This window comes from Agelaius phoeniceus, chromosome 1 (assembly GCF_051311805.1).
Source record: "Agelaius phoeniceus isolate bAgePho1 chromosome 1, bAgePho1.hap1, whole genome shotgun sequence".
Taxonomy (NCBI): domain Eukaryota; kingdom Metazoa; phylum Chordata; class Aves; order Passeriformes; family Icteridae; genus Agelaius; species Agelaius phoeniceus.
Window position 1 is genome coordinate 69,160,348 of NC_135265.1, and position 24,483 is coordinate 69,184,830.

Sequence of the window (24,483 nt, forward strand, 5' to 3'; positions counted from 1 at the left end):
GTCCTTAGATACTATAAAATCAGAAACCGTCTAAAACCTTGTGCTGTATACACATTTGTGAGCATGAAAAGCCATAGCAGTTTCCAGCAAGGAATGACCTGCAGCTGTTACATTTAGAGGTCTGATGTGACCACAACAAAAGTTCTGCCTCAGTGTTTACACCGCACCCATAGGTAAAAGGGACACCCCATTGGCTTCTTGCCTGCCAAGATAAGCAGCCCTGCCGTGTCCTCAGGGCTGCTGTAACGTGATATGGCAGTTTACGGAGTTAACCCAAGGACTTTGTGTAAAGAGCTAACTTGCAGCAAAGTAGAAGGTATTACAGATTATTATTATTATTATTATTATTATTATTATTATTATTATTATTATTAATTCATGACTTCAGCTAGACAGTGTCAGAATACTTTATTACTGCAAATTGCATATTTGTAAGAGTATGTCTGGAGTACGATCAGCTAATTAGTGTCTCTTTATTTGCTTACTGTGCTTTTTCTCCTAATTTCGTTGCTCTGGTTTAACTTAGCAGGCAGCTAAACACCACACAAGTGCTTGCTCCCCTCTCCCCAGTGAGATGGGGGAGAGAACTGGAGGGGAAAAAAAAGTAAAATTTGTGCGTTGAGATGAAGACTTTTAAATAGAGCAGAGAAGGAATGGATAATAATAAGAATATACAAAACAAGTGATGCACAGTACAGTTGCTGCCAATCGATGCCCAGCCAGTTCCTGAGCAGCAGCCCCCAACTGGCTTTCTCCCTGGTGTATATACTGAGCATAACACCCCATGGTATGGAATATCCCTTTGGCCAGTTTGGATCATCCTGGATGTATTTTCTGCCAGCTTCCTGTGCCCCCCAGCCTACTTGGAGGTGGGTTGGTGTGAGAAGCTGAAAACTTCCCAGCTTAGTGTAAACCCTGCTTGCTAAGAGATCAGCATGTTGTCAACATAACTCGCATCCTAAATCCAAAACACAGCATTGTACCAGCTACTAGAAAGAAACTTTAATTTTACTTCCTAGACAAAACCAGGACACATGTACATGTAGATTGTGATGGAAAATTCAACCTTTTTGTTTTATGTCTCTCTGAGTAAATACATTCCTTATGTCATTTCATAGCCCCAGATTTTCTTCTGCCCCCCAATAGAACTTGTATGGTAACTGTGAAGAATATCATTCATGTCTTAAAGTAACTGAGGTCACTGCTGGTAGCCTTCAGAATAACACAGGAGCATCTCCAGTGTCCTGGAGTAAATGTCACAGAGTGTTGGGACACCCAGAAGTGTAGGCCAGGTTTTAACAGCAGGGAGAGGGAATTTAGTAGACTGTAAGTAATTTCATGTCTGCCCTTCTGCCCTATTACCCAAGCAGACAGTCTGAGTATGGGTGAGTGATTTATGCTGGAGGAAAATCAATATGCAGAGAGGCAAGATGTTAGGTTTTGATTCAAAGAGGTGGATTTAACAAGTGTACTATTTTCTTCTGCTTGGTTGACAAAATGTAGAACCTGTGATGGCTTATAATATGTTGGATTGTAGTCTCAACTAAATGGATTTAAGGGATATTTCTAAATATCATTAGTGATTTAAATAATGGCATGTTGTGAGTGGTCTGGGTACAGAATACAAAAAAATTTATAAACTTATGAAAGACATTAAAATACATCTGATTGCGAATGAAGATAATCAAAACTTTAAACTTTATTTTCTGCAAATAATTATTTAATGTTTTTTAACATCTTTCTTGATTTATTGAAATTTTTTCCAGTTATCCATTATGTTCTCTTTTAAGTGGTGGAAGTTGTATTTTTATTTATAGATACATTTCTTTCTTGTCTCTCTAAATTGCATTTTAATGGAATCTGATTTTTCTTTTAGAATGTACAATATTATTTGACTAATAAAGCTACCCAGAACATATAAGAATGAGGGAAGAAAATTTGTCAAAACAAATTTGTCCATTTGTTTTGTGTTGGAAACAAGTTAATTGAATGCATGCAGTTTCATCTTACATAAGTCCTTCAAGATTTTAAAACTGGTAAATCTGATTTTTGCAAATGACTGCTAACCTAGGAACAAAACTGAGCAAAATAGTTTGCACTGTTTTTTTTCAGCACCAGTTGCTTTTCCTACTTTGACTGATACAGCTGTTGATCTGATTTTAGGGAGTCATGGAACATAGGACCAAAGAACAGTCTCAAGATTGCTGCCCCTTTTCCTTGTGGGGATTTCAATTTATCAGATGTCTGCTGGGAATATAATGCCACAGAGAGGAAGGAGTCTGGGAGGTTCCTGGAGTGTGTGCTCCTAATGCAGCTGATGAGGGAGCCAAATAGGGAAGGCACCCCACTGGATCTGTTTTTTGCTAAAAGACTGTTGTGTGATGAGAAAATTGGAGGATGCCTTCGGCACAGTTTTCCTGAAATTATAGTTATCAGTTCTCACAGAAGTAAGTAGGGGGATCAGTAGAACTGCCACCTTGGACTTCCAGAGGGCAGATTTTGGCCTGTTTAGGAGACCTGTTGAGAGAGTCACTAGGGAGACAGTCCTGAAGGGCAGTGGTGCCCAGGAAGGCTGGACATTCTTCAGGATAGAAGTCTTCAAGGCACAGGAGCAGGCTGTCCCCATGTGTTGGAAGAGCCAGCAGGGAAGAAAAGCAGCCTGGCTGAAGAGAGAGCTTTAGAGGGAACTCAGGAGAAAAAAGAAAAAAAAAAAAAGGTAGAGTTTACAGAGTTTTTGACCTGTAGAGATAAGGGCAGACTATGCCCAGACTATGCCAGAGAACTCCGTGGATGTCATGAGGTTATGCAGAGAGAAAATTAGAAGAGCCAAACCCCAGCTGGAACTTTATCTGGCTACTACCTTAAAAGAAAATAAAAGATGTTTCTATAGATACATCAGCAACAAAAGAAGGGCTAAGGAGAATCTCCATCCTTTGTTGGTTGCAGAGGTAAATGTAGTGACAAAGGATGAGGGAAAGGCCAAGGTATTTACTGCCCACTTTGCCTCGGTCTTCATAATGAGACTTCTCTGGATACCCAGTTCCAGAACAGAAAGTTCTTTGTACTCAGTTCCCTTCATGAGAGCACCTGGGTTCTCGGTCAAGTATAGGTTAAGTTGACCCATACTTGCATGATGACTTGTGCTTCAAAGGGACATAAAGCTGTTAAGATTCTGCTAACAACTCTTTTGAGAACATAACTCACACCAAGTAAATTTTTTTAAAAACCACTCTTTTAGAGAAATGAGTTTCTTTCTCTTATTCCCAGCATACCTGATTTGTTCACCTTAATGGAAAAATCTTACTTTGCTTTTAGTCCCTGGTCTATAGAATCCTGTCAGTGTTTCTTTTTGCACTTTCATCACTTAGGTATTTTAGCAGCCATGCTCAAATTTTACATGTGACAGTTATCCAAGCTGAGTAAGACTTTTTCTCACTGGATATCCTAATGAAGTTTGTGATTGACAAGGTACGCCAGCAGATTGTTTATGTTTCTATGTATTAGGGAGGAAAAATGTCTACATAATGATTAAGCCAAAAAAAAGTTCAAGACAGTAATGAGAAAAGAGAGGCATGGTTTTCTGACTAAAATGGTAGTTTGTAGCTGAGATGAGAAGTGCAGAAAAAAAATAAAATTGTCAGTTCTGTCCAGCAGAGATGTCCTACCTCTTTGTAGGTGTACGGTGACAGAATTGTAGTTTACAGTATCTGGTTTTCCTCAGCTGTGCAAAGAAGGCAGATAACTTATTTTTTCTTCTCTGTATGTAATTGCTGATTGTATTCTGAGTGATAATAAACTTTAGGATTTTTTGAGTTAATTTCCTATTTACTGAGTGTGTGGTGTTCTCTGTCATCTCCTTGGAAAGTATGAAAAAGTCAGGGCTGCAAGCAGCTACAGTGCTCCAGAGTCCAGGATGGTTTCCATCGTCCCCTGGTGCAGACACTTGTTTTGGCCTGGAGCTGCATGGCCCAGAATCACAGGCAAACAGGCATTGCACATTTTCACATCATTTTGTGGAGCAATCTCACAGATTTGTGATTGGCCTTACTAATACCTCTTTCTATGGGAAGTTCAATTTTGGCTATTATTTCAGTGACCACATACCATTTTGCCATTATTTTAAGCTCTTTTTTATATATTGCCTTATTCTGTCAGAATCATGTATGCTTGACTAGAGATGTCAGTGTTTTAAGAGCATTTTAAGAGTACAAGAGTTTTTTAGTGGAAATATGTGCCATTTTTGGAAAATCTTGAGGTATAAGAACATAGTTTTGGATTTGGGTCTCATGGTATAGAAGTATTTCCATTTGACTTAAGTATTGTATATGTATAAAATATTTTGGAAAGACAACCAAAGCACTCTATTTCAAAAACATCGAAACATAGCCATTAATTACCCTCAGAACATATTTCTCTGAAGTTTTAAAACAAATGGAAACAGTTTTATCAAATACTTTGATTTCTTAATAGTAACATTACCCAACTGAAAATCATAGCATCAAAATTCTGTTGATCTTGTTCATTAGGAGTTGTTATCTTTGGTTTAATAGTTCAACAGTGATTGTCATTTTCCAAATACATTCGTTTTACCCTTGTAAAGTTACACTCTTCCTAAACAATTCATGGTATCTGTGCATCAGGTCTGATGTAATTTTCTCGGTTTCTTTTTTATTTTTCCTTTTTTTTGCAGAGCAGAATTTTGAACAGTAGTAACTTGGATGGAGTGTTTGGAGCACATACAGAGCATACAGAGTTCTGGAAAAATTGAAATTTAGTATTTGGAAGACAAATGGATGGGGGCTTCCTCAAAAGACTGATCTACTGTTTTGGTTATTTTATTTTAGTATAGGCACCCAAAATGAGTAAATCTGCTGTAGCCCCTTGTTATTCTTTGTGTAGCACAGAAGAACAGGGATATATTTCTTTTTACATAAGATTTAATTACAAGTAGTGTTTGTTAGAGAACTAATGAGAGTAATAGAAAAACCACTGCCTCTGGCAGTGGCTCATACCCATACACATATGCTTATGATTTCTGGTAAATGAAAAGCACTTTGTAATGTAGCTGTAGCATTAAAAATGGATTTAAATGCTGTTCCAGCTAACCTACTCCTTTCCTATCATGGTTTAACACTGGCACAATGCCAGTGCCCCCATGAAGATACCTTCTCCCTGGTTTCTGCTGTGAGATGTGACCAGGAATAAGCAAAGCAGGCTCCTACTTAGGGAAAAAAGAACCAGAACTTTATTAACTACTCTACAACTACAGATAAAATGAAACACACACACAGGGAAAATGAAAACCTCACAAATGCATTTCCTCCTCCCCCCACCAAATTTCCAACACAATACATTTGTTTCTCAAATCACCAACTCTCGGTCCAGCACCACCTTTCAAACAATCAATCCTCAGTCCATCAAGAGGAGAGGAGTCCTTCTTGTGCCATGGGCTTCCCCTGGAAACACAATCGAAGCCTCATGTGTTTCCTGTGTCACTTGTGGCACCGCCCGGAGTACATCTGCCGTCGTGACTTCTTCCTTTTCATGTCCAGTGCTCTCACCACTGAACACGGACCAGAACTGCTTCTAGGGTTCTCTTTTAAGGATGCTCTGTCCCGATCCAAAAAAAAGGCACAGTCTCTCCTTTGGGACACCTGTCCCCACAATCTCTCCTTTGGGACACCTGTCCCCCCCATATTTTTCACCCCCTGGGGCTGAGGGGCATCAACACTGAACCCTCTTGGTTCTGAGGCCATTGCCTCCCCCTAGAATGCAGTCTCTGTGTCACAAGGAACTTGGGTCTGTCCATCTCTCTTTTGGGACACCTGTCCCCACAATCTCTCCTTTGGGACAGCTGTCCCCCCCATATTTTTCACCCCCTGGGGCCGAGGGGCATCAACACTGAACCCTCTTGGTTCTGTCCATGGCTATACAAAAAGAGTCCAGCAAAAGCTACTCCATCATCTCTTCCCACTAGGATTCTTCTCTATTCTTCTACTATCTCTCACTTGCCCAGACCTCTCTCACACTGGCCCATTTCCTTTTTCATCTTCCACTCTATCTTCTAGGAAAGGTCAATGTTCTGTAAAGTTCTCATTTTCCAAAAAGGGGTTAAAAGCTCCTACAAGCGGCCGGCTGAACCCCCCCCCCTCCTCCGTCCCAGCCGTGCTGCCGGCACAGGCCCATGTTTATCAAGCTTCAAGGTTACAGTCTCAGGCAGCGGCTCTTTCTCTCTCTCTCTGTGTCTCTCAGGGGGGGCTGCCCGATGGCTCCCGGTGTCTCTCTCTCTCTTTCTCTCTTCCACCCTTCCACCCCCGGGCTCAGGCCTACCTCTCTCGGCCACATGGCTTTCCCCTCCCCCTGCCCAGCCAGCAGCTGGGCCGGGGGAGAGACCCGAACTCTTTCCCGCCGGAAACCCAAGAGGACCCTCCCAGGGGAGAGCCCTGCTTTTAACCCCGTGTTCTCAGTGGCGTGTCCATGTCCCAATAGCCAGGTTAAATGCCAATATTAAAGCCTGAATATCCATTGGCCAAAAACACAGCATCCCAAAAACACATTTCCTGTCAAACCACCACATCCTTACTCTTGGATGTGGCTTTAACACTTAGTTCCTCTGTTTTCATCTCTATGCTGCCCATGATGAAAAGATGCTGACCTGCTAACATCCAGATGATTCAAGATACAGTAGACACAGGCTATTATAATTTCAAGCAGTCTTTAGAAGATCAGCATTCTGGATTAAAAAAAAAAAATGTAATTTGAAAAAGAAAAGAGGAAACTGCAATTGACAAGGCAATGTTTAGAACCACTTGCTGCAGTAGTGGATGGCAAGGATGCTCTCTGAACTACCTCTTCAATAAAGCTCTTCTCATGAGTTTTTGGGTTCCCTCACCAACAAAGTCCTAGATTATACATAGTTCTCTACTTTTCAAAAAAAATGTGGGGATCAGAGGAGATTTTCTTGGTTGTTTTCTTGTGTTTGTGAATACTTAAGCCAATTGTTCCAAGACTGTTATGCACAAAACTCAGTACAAAAATGTCCTTAGTGAGAAATATTCTTGGGGATTCTTCTTGATACAGTTTTTTTTTTCTCAAGAATGAAGATGCCACAAGTCATCCAGACAACATTCTGGCTGTCATTATGGTATATGGCCTTTTTCCCTTACCTTTTTTTTCTACGTTCTATTCTAGTCTAGTCTATTCTATTCCTTTTTTACCTGCTCTCCATATAAAATTCTAACATTCTTCTCAGGATACAATGCAACTGAACATTTAATATGATAAAAGAATTCAGTTGAGTCCAGTTGCTTTCTTCCTGAACAGAATTTCCTGCCTGAAATAAATCCTTAAAGCATTCTTCAGGAAAATTTGAAAGTCCTGTGCTGGGAATGGTATTCAGAGACTCAGGACTCAGTCCAGTACTTACACGTTCTTCAGCATCATGTTTGTTACAAAGTCTTGGAAAAAGCTATTGCTTAGATACTTCTTTTTTTTTTAACTTTTTAAATAAATAACAATTGGTTAAATCTCATTATGGTTTCTAAAGAAGCCTATGCACAAAGTAATTATGTGTGTGTATGCATATATGAATGTATTGGTATCAAGAAGTCTAGAATTCACTTCTGCTCAATCCCAGTAACTCTCACAAAATCCCTGTTTAAAGCAAGCTGTGAATCCACTGTGGAGACTAGAGAGTATATGAATACTAGAGAGTATATGAGTATAAGATAGGTGTGTCAGTCTTATTAGAAAATAATGTCCATCAACAGGTCGTGACAGTCCTTCTGAGTCTGCTTGTCTGGCATATCCTCGTCTGGAACCATTAAATACCTGTTTCTAAATCATTAGCTTGTTTAAAAGTAATATTGTCTTATTTTTACGGCCAGAGAAAGTGCCTGTCTGAAAAAAAAAGTTAAAATATTTTCCTGAGACTGTAATTTATTCTAGTGTATTGTTAGTAATCACTAGTCCTTTGTGGTAGCGAAGCTTTTATAATTAAACTTCTGTGACTTTTGGTGCTTATGAAAATAATTCATTGTTTCCCAAAAGTTCAGTCTTTACAGAGTTGTCTCTATCTCTGTCTGGCACAGGGTGTGATTTCTGCTAACTAGGGTTTGCTTGCAGGATACACATGGCATTGTTGCTTGGTAGTGTTTATTTACAAGCATTATATGTTTCCCTAACAAACATACAGATTATCACAATACTCACTGGTAGTCACACAGAGATGCAAACATCCATTTATTGTCTGTCTAAGCAGGAGGGAGAAATGTGTGTGCAGATTTCCACAGAGCCCTTGGTGTTGGAGAAAATTGGTTTATCTTGTGAGGGTTACACATTGTGTGAATGTTAAATTTTTGCAGACTATGTTAGAATAGCAATGAAAGAGCCAAATGTGGCTGGGGTGGGTGGTTGGGAGTGTGGTTCAGAGCCATCATTTATTTGCTTTGTTAGTCACAGTTAGAAACGGGAACCAAAAGTGGAAGGGGCCAGGTACAAACCATCACATTTCATAAAGTTTCAGATTGAATCACTAATAGAATTCTTTGTGAAACAATAATTCATTCATTCATCCATACATACAAATATATTCAGTGTTTTTATTTATTTAAATAACATCAGACTGCCTCCTTCTCAGGAAAATGTTTTAAAGTCAGTACAGCTCAAATGAAATGCATAACACAGTCCTTGAAGCTTATAGCTTAAATTATACTGACAATGTCAAATTGAACTGTATTGTGTTGCCATGAAACTAACCTGCTACTAAGTTTCAGAAAACATCTTTGACTCATCTGAAATATCACATCATTTTTCTAGTACAATAAGTTAGCAAATAGGTTTTCAAATTAATGGTCTTCATATGTAAACTAGTTTTGAAGGGAAGAACATTGATTGATTGATCTAAGTAGTTTATCACTGGCCAAAATAAATTAGATGTCTCACTCAGAATGGTTTTTCCCTGATCTGACTAATTTACAGTATGAAAATAAATGTTCAAGTGTTTTGTTTACACAACAACAATAAGCAATGCATTTCATGTAGAACGCTAAATAGGCTTCTTGATTTCCAGAGCTATTGAGTGCATTTTTAAACTACATTTAATTTATTATTTTCAGTTCATAATTTATACCCAAAATTGCTGCCCATTATTTGCAGATTTTGCATGGAAATATGAATATTTATCAAACTGCTGGTGGCACTCTTACAGTCACTTCCCAAAGCAAAGGCAGCATGGGATGAACATAGTCCTATAAGTTACAGCAATACAGGGTTGGACATAAAAGTTTACTGTAAAAATAGCTGCACAAAACTCCTTGCTCTGTGAACAGATGGCAATGCTTACTAACCTGCAGGGACTTTGAGGCATGGTTCTGGGCTTTTATTTCCCAACAAGTTGTTGAAACTCTTGAAGGAGAAATTCTCCATCAGTGCAAGTTATTGCTGCCATTAGCTGGGAACGTCATGCTTCTGCAACTTGTGTTGGTAATTTGTTCCTAGATTGGGAACTTTTTCTGCTGCTCTGTGGAGTGGAAGGTCATGTCTCATGTGAAAGGGAAGGTAATCTGCCCTGGTCATAAAATGTTACACTGAAAACCTTATGATAAGTGGATCACTCCTAATACCTCTTTTCCTCTCCTAATATCTCCTGCAGTAACCGTAGCCAGGACTTGTCTGACTTACTGAGTTTTAAGCCAGATGTTAATTCCACATTTAGAGTAAATGTTATCTGAGAAGAAATTCTTGCAGCCAGCAGCCATGTGCTTATGGGAGGAAAAGGAGGTGGTGTTTACTCTGTTTTCTTTTTCCTTGCTTGCCAACAGAGGACAGAAAGTGCTACCATCACTCATGTGAGTGACTATTTCTCTGTAGCTTTTAATTAGCTATTGAGTATTATCTGGGGGTTTTCATAGTCCATTTTTGGCATGAAATGCAGAATATTTTTTTATATTTAAATGTACCAATCTGAACCTAGTCTTATTAAATAGAATGTGTAGAGATACAGAAATATAATATAGTAATCTTTTTTCATTCATAGTGTAAGACTCCTAGATAGGGTGTTAAGAGGTTGACTGGAGGACACTTTAAAAATTATTGACCTTAGCGTAGCCTCACCTGTAAGTTTTAATGTTTATATGTTACATACTTGGGCTTGCCTAGATTAAAAGGTTTGTCGATGCTTCTCTTCTTTAAAAAGGAAAATTGACTGCTCTCTTTGTCTTCTTGAATAATTCTGATCTCCTTTTCTGTTACAGTAGTTAAGCTGTTTAAGTGCACAAAAGATCTGTCAGCAGGTTTATTGAATGACTTCTGTTCACTGGACTAGAATACCTTGAGTTTTAAATTTAATCTCATTTTTCTGTCTGATATTAAAGTATATCTTGTCAGATCAAAGTGTTGCATCATATGCTGGGATCTACAGTTTGGACAGTAGGAGTGTATTCACCACAATTTTAAAGGTGGAGCTCATAATAGCCCAAAGTAAACATTTTGGCTGGTAGCTGCTCTTTGCTTCATGTGTGGCAGATAGATAATCTATTCTATGGGGGTTTTTTTTGGGTAACTGCAGGAAAAATAGTAGGAAAACCATGTAACCCTTTTTTTCCTTTCTTTTATGTGAAGTAGCTTTGAACAACATTGTGTTACTTCACTTACATTTTAGTATTGCTTTGATTCCTGTTTTACTTCTGGACTTCAGAGAAATGCATAGGATCTGTGAGTCCTGAGAAGCTGAATTTACTTTACCAGAGCTAGCAGAGGTCCTGGGTATGTCTTATCTGATCACCATCATGCCCCAAAGATATCTGATCACCATCATGCCCCAAAGATAAAGAGCTGTGGACATATTTTTCCATAACTTCCCTGCCAAGGGTCTGACTTTTTTAAGTGCTCCCTTGTGCTGGTAGCACCTGGGAGGTGAGAGCTGTGGAGTGCAGAAAGTCAGGGTGGGCAGTTCTGGCACGTTATGACAGCACGGGGGAGCTGCATTATTTATGGGGATGAAGATCAGCTGTGCCTGCTTGAAAACCTCAAATCTGCCTTACTGCACGGTGCACCAGTCATTCAGTTTTACCCAGCAGAATTTTCTTTTTCCTTCAATCCTTGCCTCTGTTCACCATGGGTCCTACTGCTCTTTCTTCATGTGAGGAGCTGCATCTGGTTTCCTGTGGGGATGAAGTGACACCCAGAGTTTATTTCCTTTGCATTTCTGGGTTACTGTTCAACTTAGGATGGGGATTTTAGCCTCTTTTTCTTTGGTTCTGATGTAATCATCTCTAAAGTCTGTGAAGACTTCCATATCCTGTAATAATTAAATAGAAAGGATACAGAAGGAAATATCTAGTTCACTTGATTTTCTCTACCTTAGGTAGTGTTCATAGTGTACAAAATAACCCGCATTTCTTTTTTTCTGAGCCTTTAGTAATAATCAGAGTAGTCTGGATCTAAGCTTCCTCAAACATAACATGCATTGTCCAAAGGCATATATTTACAATTCCAAATGTCTGAAAACAATATTCAGCACTCTGTTGTCTGCACCAAGTAGGATGCTGATTTTATTACAAATTCCAAATTTACTTTTTTAGGCTCTAAATTTGACTAATAGGCTTTGCATGTATTAGAATTTTGTGTGCTGCTAAGTAATTTCAAATGTCCATCATTGTTGTCAAAACTGATGTAAATTTGCTAAACTGAACATGCAGTGCTTTCCTATAAATGAGGAAAGGTCACTGAGCCAAATGGTGGTAGCAAGTCAAGTGGGGGATGTTTGTCATTACTGACTGAGTCATAAGGAAGAAAGATTTTTGGATAAGCTGTAAAGCTGATAGAAATGGATGAGAGAATAAATTTTGGATAGTAACTTAAATATTTTAAATCCTGTAACTTTTAGTATGTTGTATATAAAGAGAGCGGGTGGTATGTTACTTCATTTGGGTTGTTTAATAAATTGTATTTGTGGTTTATTGTTGCCTTAGTTGTGAGATAACTGGACCCTATCTAATTTCAATACAATTTCTTCCGCTTGGGCCTATGATGTTTACATCCTTTTGTCTCAGAAATCTCAGGTTTACTTGAGCAAAAATCAAGGGGCATCATTAACTGACTATTGCTAGAATCCAAGGATCACTTTTGCAAAGTAAAACTTTGTTAGGAGTCTGGTCAGTATACTGAAAATTACTAGTCTGTCAAAATGGCCAAAACACCTTTACCTCAGATGACCTTCAGAGAACTGTTTCTCTAAGTCTTTTGTAAGTCAATATATCTCATTTATTTTAAAACTGTATACCGCTAATATATTTCTGATACTTGATCCCTTTTCTCTTCTAAGGAACTGGCATAATTTCCATATTAAAATAATATGTGTCCTGTAACTAGATATTTACTGAACTTTCAGAAATAATGCTGTGCTTCAGAAATGTCCTATCAAAATCTTATCATCATCCAGACCAACCATACTGCAGTCCAAGTAGTTAGAATATCCCAGGACTTTATGTCCTGCTGCTTAATTAAAATAACCTTAGCAACTATTGCTTCATCAAAGGCAAATAATTTTCTACTGTCAAGTGTGAAATACTTGCATCCAGAAAGGCTGATTAGCACCCAGTGCTTCCCTAAATGAAATCACCAAGAGGTGCAATATGTTTAGCCCTCTTCAGGGTACCCAAGTCACACAATCACAGAATCTGGAGAACTGGCATGGGCCCACAGGGATCACTGAGTCCGTCTACTGGCTCTGCACAGGACCATCCCCAAGACTCACACCATGTGCTGAAGAGCACTGTCCAAACACTTCTTGAGCTCTTTCAGGCTTGGTTCTGTGACCACTGCCCTGGGGAGCCTGTTCCAGTGTCCAAACACCCTCTAAGGGAAAAACATTTTTCTAATATCCAACTAAATCACCCCTGATAACTCCAGGCCATTCCCTTGAGTCCTGTCACTGGTGACCACAGAGAAGAGATCAGTGCCTGCCCCTCCTGTTCCCCTCACAAGGAAGCTGTAACTGCAATGAGGTCTCCCCTCAGTCTCCTCTCCTCCAGGCTGAACAGACCAAGTGTCCTCAGGCACTCCTCCTACAGCTTCCCCTCCAGGCCCTTCACCATCTTTGTTGGCCTCCTTTGGATGGTCTCTAATAGCTTAATATCTTTCTTGTGGTGACTAAAACTGCACGCGATCTTCAAGGTGAGGCCATACCAGTGCAGGGAGAACCTCTAGCCATGCTGAAAAGAGAAATGTTGGTCACAGCACTGTACTAAAACTAATCTTTCCAGAAAAAATATTGTAGTGGCTGTACACAGCAGGCCAGGCCTTTTTTATGAACTGTTCAGAAACAGCACCACAGCAAATGGAGTGGTATATATCTATCTCAAAAGGAAGAAGAGAAAAACCAGCCTTGTCAGGTTTTGAACATGTCATTTCAAGGCATTCCCTGCCTGTTAATTGGACTGCTGAGCTACCCCGGTGTCCTTGTTGTAGAGTAGCTGGCAAGGCTTGGCAGTGAAAGCTCAGCAGAGAGCTATTACTCATTTCAGGCCATCAGGACACTTTTCATCTGTAGCAAATTCAGGTTATAGTTCCTGCAGCACACCCTTGCCTGGTGCCTCGTTAACTGAACAACTTGTGCAGTTGGGTCCTTCACTGATAACCCTCTTTTTTAGCGTCTTCTGCGCTATAACATTGAAATTGGAACTCCAATTAAGATTAAAAGAATGCTTTCATTTGGACATCTTTACTTTTTTCTTTTAACCCTGACCTCCTGAAAAGCACTCCCTTCTGCAGAGGTTCCTTACGCTTAGAATTAAGCCAATAACTTGTATTTTGTATTTTAGAAATACAGCCAATAACTTGTATTTTGTATTTTAGAAATACAGCTACAAAAATGTATGTTTCAGTGAATTGCAAAAATAATCATAGTTAACTATGAATAGCACCAATAGTGTTCTGGGAAGAAGAAAGTCTTTGTAAACAGAGCTGTGTACTGTGGCAGCAAGGAAGAGGAAGAGCATCCTGAGATGTATCAAGAGTTGCTCAGCCAGCAGATTGATAGGAGGGGGATCACATCTGGACTTCTGCATCCAGTCTTGCCCTCCTCAGCCCCCCAGCAGGAAAGGCACAGACAATCTGTAGGCAGCTCAGCAGGAGCTACCAAGGGGGGCTGAAGCACTTGTCCTGTGAGCAAAGGCTGAGGGAGCTGTTCTGGTTCCACCTGGAGAAGAAACATCATTGAGGGACTCTGAGAGCAGCCAGCACCTCAAGGTATCCAGAGGGGCCTGGTGGGAGAAAAACTGATAGCAGATGTAAAGTATAGGAAGACAGGCTCTTCAGACTGGCTTTAAGGAAAGCTTTTTCCCCACAAGGGCAGTCAAGCAATTGAGCTTGTTTTCCAGGCAAGGTGGTCTGGTCAACATCCTGTTTTTCAAGACTTGACTGGACAAAGCTGTGAATAATCCGATCTGACGCCATCACTGACCCTGCTTTCAGCAGAAGGTGGGACTAGAGACCTCCTAGACACATTTCCAATGTGAATGATTCTGTGATCCTGTTGATCAGGTGGTCATCCATGCTCTCTGCTTTGAAATGGGTACAGACACAAACTGATGAGAAGATATAGTCAGAAAAAAAAGTTCTCCTTTTCTAAAAACATCCACAAGTCTTTCTAAAAATCTAAGGAAGCTTTTTTGGGTTTAGGTTGAAAAAAGAAAATGAAAGGAAACTCTTGGAAAAGGTTCAAGTTTTTATTAGACGTTTTGATATCTGAGATGCAAAATTGCTTTAGAAATAAGCTACAAATCCTTGTATCTGATCATACAGCATGTATTATGTGCACTGGGTTATAGTCACCCTCTCTCAAATGTATTTTCTAGTGTTCATCAGTCTTTATTCCTATTTTATGTTCTTTTGGGTTAACCCTCTCTCATAAATTATCTCTAGTGCCGTTCTGTTCTGGACATACTTTTTAGCAATTGCATTGGAACTCATGTTTTGTATGTTAGCAGAGAAACCGAGTAGTGGCTGGTAGGTTTCTTTCTGTAGGTTTTTTTGTGAAGATTGTCTAGTGACTGTGCTTTGTTAGAAAATTCAAGAAAATAATACTGAGTTTACCAGCAGTCTAATTTCTATTTTTCTTTACTCGTCTTTCCTCCTTTTCCAGCATCCAGCCACCACCCTGACACCCCCAAAGAAATCCTGGTTGCAAGAACAGGCTTTGCTTTAAATTTTAGAAAATGGGAAGATGTAGTTGTTGTTGTGCTGTAACTTTAAGTGGCAGTGCTGAAAGTATATCTAGTGACAGAGTTTGAGGGACAACTTGTTGATAAAATGTGTTCACATCCCTCTGTTGGTCTTGGGTTTAATTAGACCAGTCACAACTGCTTCCCTGTGAGTTACTTACCTCTCAGTCTCAAACACACACCTGTTGTCAAGTATTTATTTTTAGTGTTAGATGGTAATTACATGCAGGTTTTGCTTCACCTTAATTGGTGTCTTTTAAGACATTTATAGAGGAAAAATACTGTAAATACGTATGTACACACATATATGAAAATATACATGTTTGCACATATATACATCTAAATAAGCATTCCCTCAGAAGTAATTCTGTACATGAAGACATCTTCACTAATGCTAGTAAAACTTGAGTGTGAGCTAAAATTATTTTTCTGCAGATTATTAAAAAACTTTCCCTTTTTAAATGATATGTAATGCTGAAAATTTAGTTGGGCAGATCACATCTAGTGCACATTTTGCTAGTAATAATGGGAAATTCTGAAAATTCATCCTGTTGCTACCATAAGTTAATAGATGTTAGTTGGGAGGCAGCAGTGGTAAGAAAATATAGTTCGGTTAAAGCAAACAGACATTTTATGAAAAGGGTTCCTCACTTGGTGTAATGCTACTCTATTGTAAATGAGCATCTCACTTTTGCACATTGTGTCTTTAAATAAAAGCATCATATTCTTCATTCCAGAGCTGTTAACCCCAGTGGGCTTCCTAGAGCTTGCCTAATTGCTTGCCTTAATTTATTAAATATAACTGAAGCTAATAAGGAAAAATACATTTTACTCTAGACCTTTTTCAAAAGCCTCGAATATGAATATTCTAACCTGGTGGCCCCTCCTTGTAATCTGTTTTGCTTGCACAGATTGTGTACCACAACTGTCTGTCCTCTTCTGTCTTCATGTGTGTGCTCAATGGCCAACAATAATAATGTAATAGCCATTGTGTTCCGCACTGTGGTGCATGTGACTATGATGTGACTTATTAGTATGTTGCACTCGTTGACAGGCACAAAGCCAAGATGTCAACGTGTTTGTAAAGATGTCTTGGAAAGGTGATTGAACTTTTAGCATGTTGTGATACGGGTGAATGCAAAGTGATGCTGAGAAAAACATTGCTTGGCCAGGTTTATTTTGAAAGCTTGGAACTGTGTACTTAAGCAAGTATGTTTGTGTAACGTTTCAGCTTCTTTTCATTTAGCGGAGCACAAAGATTTTTTGGTTTTTTGGTCAGGTGTGAGATAAGTAAACATTTTGAAATAAAATATATAAGTCCCCAAGCAGTTATTTTCTGAAGTACCTGGATTGTGATTTCATTTTTCATTAATAGTTGTTGTTTCAGATTTACTTCTTGTAGACTTCATTTTCATGAGGACACAGTAGGCTTTTGATTGTGCTTCAGGGAAGAAAAGAGAGGAACTCTTTAAAGGTAGAGTATTGGGCCAAAGACTGCTTTCTCTTTAGTTTTTACTATTATTTGGCAGCACTGTAGTCTCATAACATTAGCAGGCAGTGCCCAATGCCTGAGAGTCTGTAGTAATGTTTTGCCCTGGCCTTGTTCACATATTAATGCCCAACGACTCCTGCTTTCTGCTGATGTGCATCTGCTGCCTTGTGTCACCATCCACCTGCAGTGGCTTTGGTCTGCAGCCATCACACCGAGTCTACTGCCCCTCGAGGACATAATTTTGGTTGAATTGGGAATTAATTGTGTGACAGATGAACGTAAGTAGGGATCACAAGAGGTGTTTCAAGTGTGCATATGTATGAGAGCACTGAGTGAATATATTCAACTGTACACTCTTCCTTGGGTCCTGTTGTCACAAGTCACTGGAGAAGTCTTTGCAGAAGATAAAGTGAAAGATGTTCTCTGTTCAAATTTCAGTGCACTTGGATGATAAAAGCAAAATACCTTGTTGTGTCTTTCAGCCATTTTTTAATATCTGTTTTCAAAAAATGGATGAGAAAAATAATGAATGGTGAAATGTAGTTTAAGACTTAATTTAAATGATGTTTCTTAATGAATACTACTGCATTAGGAACTGCAGGCTTTTCCCACAGTTCTGTTGGGGCTCTTTGAGTGTACTGTATCCAAAACTGCTTTCCTATTCCATTTCTCTGGAGAACTGACTTGGTACCTTCTCACTGAAAGATCCTCTTTGTGTGACTTGCTTGGCCTTTCTAATGGGATCAATTGCAAACTCTGTCCATCAAAATCAGTACTGCTGTATTTCCCCCCTCCTCAGTGATGTTGCTCCAGTTCTATGGATAGCTGATGAAGCTCACTAATCTGCAAAAAAAGCCCAAAACAACTAAAACTGAAGTTAACTCTTGTAGTAGGTGGCCTTCTATTTCCCAGGTTGGACTGGCTCAGCTCAGGCCAAATATCAGACTGACTGTGCTGGTCTAAAGGGGACAGAGGGAGGGTTTGTGTCTGCTAGGGCGGTGAAATTGCAGTATCTCTTCTTCACATTGGCTTAAACTTGTTGCAGTTTCTTCGTGTCTCTCTGGGTAAACAATCATCCATAAGGTACAGCCATCACTTCACTTGCCAGTATTCTTTTCGGCTCTCACACTGTCTGCAGATAGTGCTGCTTTTAGGATAATGTAAAGTTTTATGAAGACAACCATGCATTCTCAGCCACTGGCATTTCTGTGTGTTCCTTCAAATGTCACAGGTTTGGGTTTGGTGTGTTATGCTCATTGAGCTGAAAATACACTCTATTAGAACAGCTGATCAGCAGACCAGTCTTCATCAGCCAGAAGATCTCTGGAGCAGTGCTCTGTTAAAAAACCCCAACAGATACAAGTCTGAATGAACAGGTTTTTCTCAAACATGTGTTGCTTACACACATTACTGTGCTTTCAGAAGGGCTTAGTTTTTCATAAACTTGAAGCAATATTGCATTTCTTATGGTAGTTCTAGCTTTTAATGCATTCTCAGTTCAGAAACTGTTGAAATGTAGAGAGTGTCGAGGTGCTGAATTGACACTGCTCACAACTGTTGTTGCATAGAAAAAGCTGTTGTTTAAAAGAAAAAAACACACACACACACATACCAAAAAAAAAAAAAAGCCTTCCTATATGTTTATATCTTGGCTTAACACTTTTTACATAATTTTAGAGAATTTGAATGTTGGTAAAATGTTTCCCTGACACCTCTCAATGGGGAAGAAAGGCTATTTTAACAGTCATTATAGTATTGGGTTTGAGCTTTGAATTGAGTTCATCTTTCTTTTAAGTGATACATTAAATCTCAGTGTAACTTTGGTAAAGAGTAGTGCCAGGCTATAGAGCTAGTCTTTGGAGTGTGTTTAGAGATACGGATTTAGCTGTAGAATTAAGATTGTGTTAAAGCCTATGTAAAGTAACTTTGGGTGTTAAAACTCATAAAGATTGAAAAATTAGAAGGTAAAAAAATAGAAGGCAAAAACAGTGCAACTTTGTGATTATAGATAAAAATTGGTCTGTTTTCTATGTACATTTCTTTCTCAACAATTGTTGGGTATAATTAGAGGAAGAGAGAGAAAATGGAACAATTAACGCACCATATGTACAAAACAAAACAAAAAACCACCTCCAGTCTGTAGGTGTTAATACTGAGCAACATTTGGTTTTGTCCCATCTATCTTTTTTATGTAGGTAGCATTTACTCATTTATATTGCATTTTGAAAGATTTGTACCCACTAATAGATACATGCTGTTGTTGTTGTTTTTTCTTTTAAGCTAAATATATATATGTTTGTTGTTGTATCTCCTGGAAACCTGTCCTTTCTTTCAGAAAATATTACATGTTTTGCACAGTTTAACCCTACATATGTATGTGGGGTGATTTGAAATCTCTCCATTATCAAGCAACAGAATTGTACTATATATTAATGACTGGGGGTTGTTTCTTTTCTAGAAGAAATAATCAGCTTCCCCTTCATGTCTTGCTAGGACAACAGCTGCAGATGAGATTGAGCTTCCATATTTAATACATTCTATTAACTTCACACATCCAAACACACACTGGCTCACTCCCTGACGCACCCCAGTGTCACATTAGAGGTGAGCAGGCCCTAATTAAAAGCAGGCACCATCTGCCGGAGTGCGGTGGCAGAGTGGCACTCCACAGCCATCCTGAGTCCTGTGATTGGAATGTATTATTTATGAGCTCAAAGACAAAACACGCTGCTTGGCTGGTGAAAGCTGCATTAGGAGCTGGATAGCACCATCTAATGGAATGGAGCGCCACTGGCTATTCATCTTTCCTCTTCCTCTCTCCTCAGTCTACTCCCCCAATAATTTTGTTTTGCAGTCTTGTCCTTGGATTTTCTGTGATAGTGTTTCAGACAATTTTGTCTCTCATATTCTGCTTTTATACAAGATTGGAAAGGGTTGTTGAAATATTAAACTAATTGTGGGGGAATTGTGCAGCCTTTTGTTTCCTTCCAGTGCCACACATAGGGTTTTGCTTTCTGTAGCAGAAGTGATACTGATGTGATGTGGTGGTACAGAAGAACACAAGGAAGATAGATAAGCAAGATCAGTTTACTGCATTTTTCCAGTTCCTCCCAGGGACCCATGTAATGGAAGTATCCACTGCTCCATCTGAAAATTCTATTTTCATATGGAAATTGACCCTAACTAGGGGGGAGGGAAGGCAGGATGACAGTACACTACAGACTGTGTGAAATTTCTTTACTGTATTGAAAAGAAAGGGCAGGATTTGGGGAAAGCTGCAGCTTTGGACCTTCCTCTCTGCAAGCAGAGATCATAACCTCTTCCAGCTTGCAGAAATCATGTTCTGTTATTGCTTCTTAGTGCGGAAATGGATGAGGAGGTGTTGGACTGAGGGGTGAAATACACTTTGTCAGGAGAGGAAAAGGGTGACAGGGAAGGAGCCCTTTTTGTGTTAGTTGGTCCACCAATCTACTTTGGTTGACTACTAGATTACAGCACTGCATCTAGTAGAAATGTATATTGTGACAATGACCTTTTGGATATGCAGGTTAAGAATAGTCATGCTGATTCAAAATAATCTAGGGAATAATTTTCTGGTCCTTAGCCTTTTTGTAATGTTCCTGAGTTTTGCAGTATTCCATGCTGGGTATCCAGCAGTATGGCTTCAGCACAAACAAGCAGGTAGGACTGGACTGAAACTTGAAATATGACATTTTTCAACAGTAACATCTAATAGAACCTCTTTTTTTAAAATTACAGAATGCGGTTGCTACTTCAACTCGGGCAAAACAAAACCCTGAATAAAATGATATTTATTTTGCTAAAATTGAGCAAAATAAATAAATAAATAAATAGATAAATAATTAAATAAATATGGGAGGTGTGCATTTTATTTTTTGTATCAGCATGTTTTAAAGAATGTTGAAATGATATAAATCATGACACATCTATGATTACATGTCCTCTTATTGTTTGTGTTTAGAACATACGCCATCAGAAGGATAAAAGATGCCTTTAGAGAAAACAAGAACATAACAGACTCTGAAAAAATAGAAGAACTACTGAATAAAGCCAAAGTAAACCTACAGGTTATTCAACGGCAGGTATGTTAATTTCTCTAATTTTTTATGGGAGTTGTTCACTACTCACTTAACTGTCTTATGCCACTAGAGATGGAAAAAAATATTTCCTTGCTAAAGACATCTCTTGATAAATATGAGTTTTTGTCTGAATTTGTCTTTCATCATAGGTTCAGAGGGGTGACTTTGACTCAAAATAGTCTCACTTTCTTCTGTGTTTGTTTTTTCCCATCTCCAGATACAGTGTTAGAATAGTAAAAGAACAAGAAAATCCTGAAGCGAATTAAGTAAATGCTGGCTAAATATGTCCAAACAGGGTGATAGGTTCTTCTTTGGAAAATTTGAGTCACTGGCAATATTCTTCTTCAACCTTGTCTGAGTAGCATTTATAGCATCTCTTTTCCTTCCACTAGGTACCATGTTGCTAAGAAATGAAGTAGACTTGGTTGAAACTTCAGATACTTTTTAAATTTCTCATTCATACTCACTGTCTATCTAAAGTGACCACTAAAAATTGGAAGAAGCAAGTTTCTATGCCTGAACTCTCTGCGAGAACTTACAGCACTTAAGCTGCTCCTCCTTGCAAAATCTGTGCTTGCTGACAGCAGTCAGAGCTCAGTAGTACTTTTATTAAACACTGAATGAACATGGGCACCTGCTCCTCCATGGTTTGCTTTAATATGGCTCTTTAAACAACCAGCAGGTCAGTTAGCTGGGTTCTTATTTTAGTGGGGAGCTGGGCCCTTTGATTTGACAATTAAGTATGGATGCTTAGGTGCAAGATATTTTTTTTTTATTTTCATCTCCCAGGGTGTTGTTTTGTGCTACCATAGTTTTGCTATCTTTTTTTAACTCAAACACTGCTAATTTTTTATTTAAGTGTTTCTCAAAGAAGCAATTTTGATTGGATTGTTCCAATGCAATTACATTTGAATGCTGGGGTGTTTTTTCTCAGATCTCTAGGTGATAATTGGCATTTTCAGCTCTTCTAATTCTTGCTTAAGATAAAGTCTTGCTAAATAAAAACTTTCCAATTTTTTTTTTCCCAGCAAAACAGGATTCTACTGATCTGAGTCCTAATAGGTCTGGGACAGATTTTAAAATAAAACTCTTTCCTCTCTAAGTCCTGTGTAAACTCAGATTACCTTGTTTCTGTAGATCCTAAAAAAAAGATATTATTTCTCTAAAACAGACTTCACAGGCTGGACTTTTGTCTAGGGTAAGGGTCTTGCCTTGCACCTTTTTTGAAGTTTTCTTTTAGCCTAAAGATTTTCCCTCAGCATCAGTCAGCATCTTTCTGTTATGCATTTATTACTGTATCGCTGGGACATACCAGAATAATTCAGAATGACCTCAGTTATTGCTAAGCCTGGAGGGTTTTGCGTGTTTGTTTCAAATATCAGCTATTTAAGGGCCTTCTTCAACATGAGAAGCCAAATTGCTGAAGTTGCTTTTAAATCAGATCACTGTCATTCCATGTAAGAATTTCAGGGAAAATATACTTGAAAAGCAAGGAGTATTAAAGACACTGACACAACTTTCCATTTTTAACACTGCTAGGACAGTGAAACTTATGTTGAAATATATCTTTAATGTTGCACTTCTAGACATTTTCCAGAGAAAGTACAATCATGCTGCATCCACTTTTGGAAGGATTTATCTTACGTGTTTTCAAGAATAATGGATAATAAATATTATACAGTAACATAATAGGCAATGGAACTTTCTAACAAAAAATAATCAGAAGAAAATTATTTTACCAAGATAATTTTTTGACATGCATCCCTGGAAGAGTTGATTGTTTGGGTATTAAAGATTTTTTTTTTCCCCTAAAAAATTGCAAACTGTTGTGCTTTGCAGAACTTCTGTTATGTTTCGATGTCATCTCACTCCCATCTGTAAAGCAAGAGATAAATGTAAAAATATTAACACTGTCTTAAGAGTTTTTCATCAGGACTATTAAAAACCTGACCATCTCAGTTCATATTAATATTTATTTGGTGTCAAATTTCATCATGCTCTGTCGAAAAAGTTCATTCTCCCTCTTTGTTTAATTGAAGACCTAAGTAATGAAGTCATCTGACATTATTAAGACTTTGTATTTAAAACTAACCAAGCATAATATAAAGTGCTTTTATTTTTAAATGCAGAAGCGCTGAAGCAAACATGAGATCTAGAGTACCATTTTTTGCTTAGTTTGGAGTTTATTATGATGTGGTTCATCTTGGTATTTTTCTAGTGTGTCAGTAGAAATTAAATAATATCCCTCTTTGCTGACAATTTGTTGTTACTCTAAAATCAAATTTATATTCACTTTGGATTCTAATTTATTGTTTAGTCATCAAAGTGACCATTGAAGTGTAAGGTTCATAAATAACTATTTGAATCAGCCTAGTGGGAAATGTGAAAAGTGACAGATTACTGTCATTTTGTTCATGTCAGTCACTGTACAGTTTGCTGGAGTGTTATAAAAGTTGCTTTATAATGCTGAAAAGCATGGAGGAACATTAATCTCCAGCTTAGTCCTCTCTGCTTATTATTGGGTTTGATTTTTTAATAGCCTGGCTAACGGAAGGAACAACTCATTTTCAACACTGTTTGCAAAGATTTCTGTGGGTGTGTGTTTACTGTGTAAACAGCAAAATTTGGTTGTTTACACAGTAGTTGTTTTGTCTTTCCTGTAGAGAAGGGTGTTGTGAGAAATGCATTCTCACAAATAAGTTTGAAATAGAAAGTTTTAAGAAGTTTTGAGGTGAAGTCTGGAAGGTGTTTGAGGATTGTCATAACAGCCATTTCCCAGCTATGCTAATATGATTTCATTTGTGAGTTTCTATTACTATTAGTAATGTTACTATGTTTGTGGTAGGGGAATTTCCACTGAAATGTACTGCTGCTGCTGCTGAAATTTAAGATTTATGAAAGCCACTGTGGAGATTGGCTAATATTAAGCGTTTTGAAGTTTTCTTTATGCCATTCTCTCTCTCGGGTTTTGAACTGAAAACCTAACAGTGAAGTTCAGAAGCAATAGTAGACGTGTGTGCTCTGATTAAAGCCTTGTTTCACTTACAGGTTATCTCATTCTTCTCTAGTGCTTTCTCCTCAGTTTTATATTGTGGCTGGAAGATCTCAGTCATCTTGTCCAGCTAAGTAAGATTATTCTGTTTTTCTTGGCAGCTCTGAGCCTTTGTTATCAATTTTACTGGTTTTAACATCACACAACTACAGTACTCTTCAATAAAAGGGTTTTAATATTTCACAGCTTTTGTTTGTCTCTTTAAATAATCCAAACTGATGAGATGCTGGTTTGCACAAACCTTGGTCAGGAGACAAGAGATGCACCTTGAGTGTTCAGACAGTTGGGACTTGGGAATCTGCCTCTTTTACAGCTGGCTGGTCGTCTGTGCTTTTTAAGGGAACAGATAAACTTTTCTTTTGGGTCTGAGCTGTTTTTCCTTAGGCTTGACCTCTTACGGTTCCCTTCATGAAGGAATGTGGTGTTGATGCAGGAAACCTCAGCTAGAAAGGTTCCACTGATAATTATAAATACTGAGTACTTGCAGCATTTTTCATGTTTGCAGCATGTTGTAAAGTACATTCTAATCCTTGAAATATGCATTGCTTGTAGTAACTTCAGCTCCATTTCTCTTAATGAAATGCTACATGACTGTGCTTTGATAAAAGCCCATGT

At 38.5% G+C, this 24,483-nt stretch overlaps 1 protein-coding gene and 1 long non-coding RNA gene across 5 annotated transcripts in view; both read left to right on the forward strand.

Moving 5' to 3' along the window:
• LYRM4 (LYR motif containing 4) overlaps positions 1-24,483 on the forward strand; it is an 87,043-nt gene that overhangs the window by 1,840 nt on the left and 60,720 nt on the right. For 3 of the 4 annotated variants that reach the window (XM_054636994.2, XM_054636977.2, XM_054636960.2), the window contains exon 2: positions 20,699-20,819. In XM_054636994.2, coding sequence (XP_054492969.2) covers positions 20,699-20,819 — 121 coding nt within the window. Of the gene's footprint in view, positions 1-20,698; positions 20,820-21,208; positions 22,786-24,483 lie in introns of those variants that run through there. The other variant, XM_054637021.2, reaches the window with a different exon arrangement.
• LOC129122925 (uncharacterized) lies at positions 353-5,100 on the forward strand. The gene is made up of 2 exons (XR_008534644.2): positions 353-869; positions 4,691-5,100. It is a non-coding gene; the product is annotated as an uncharacterized LOC129122925 (long non-coding RNA).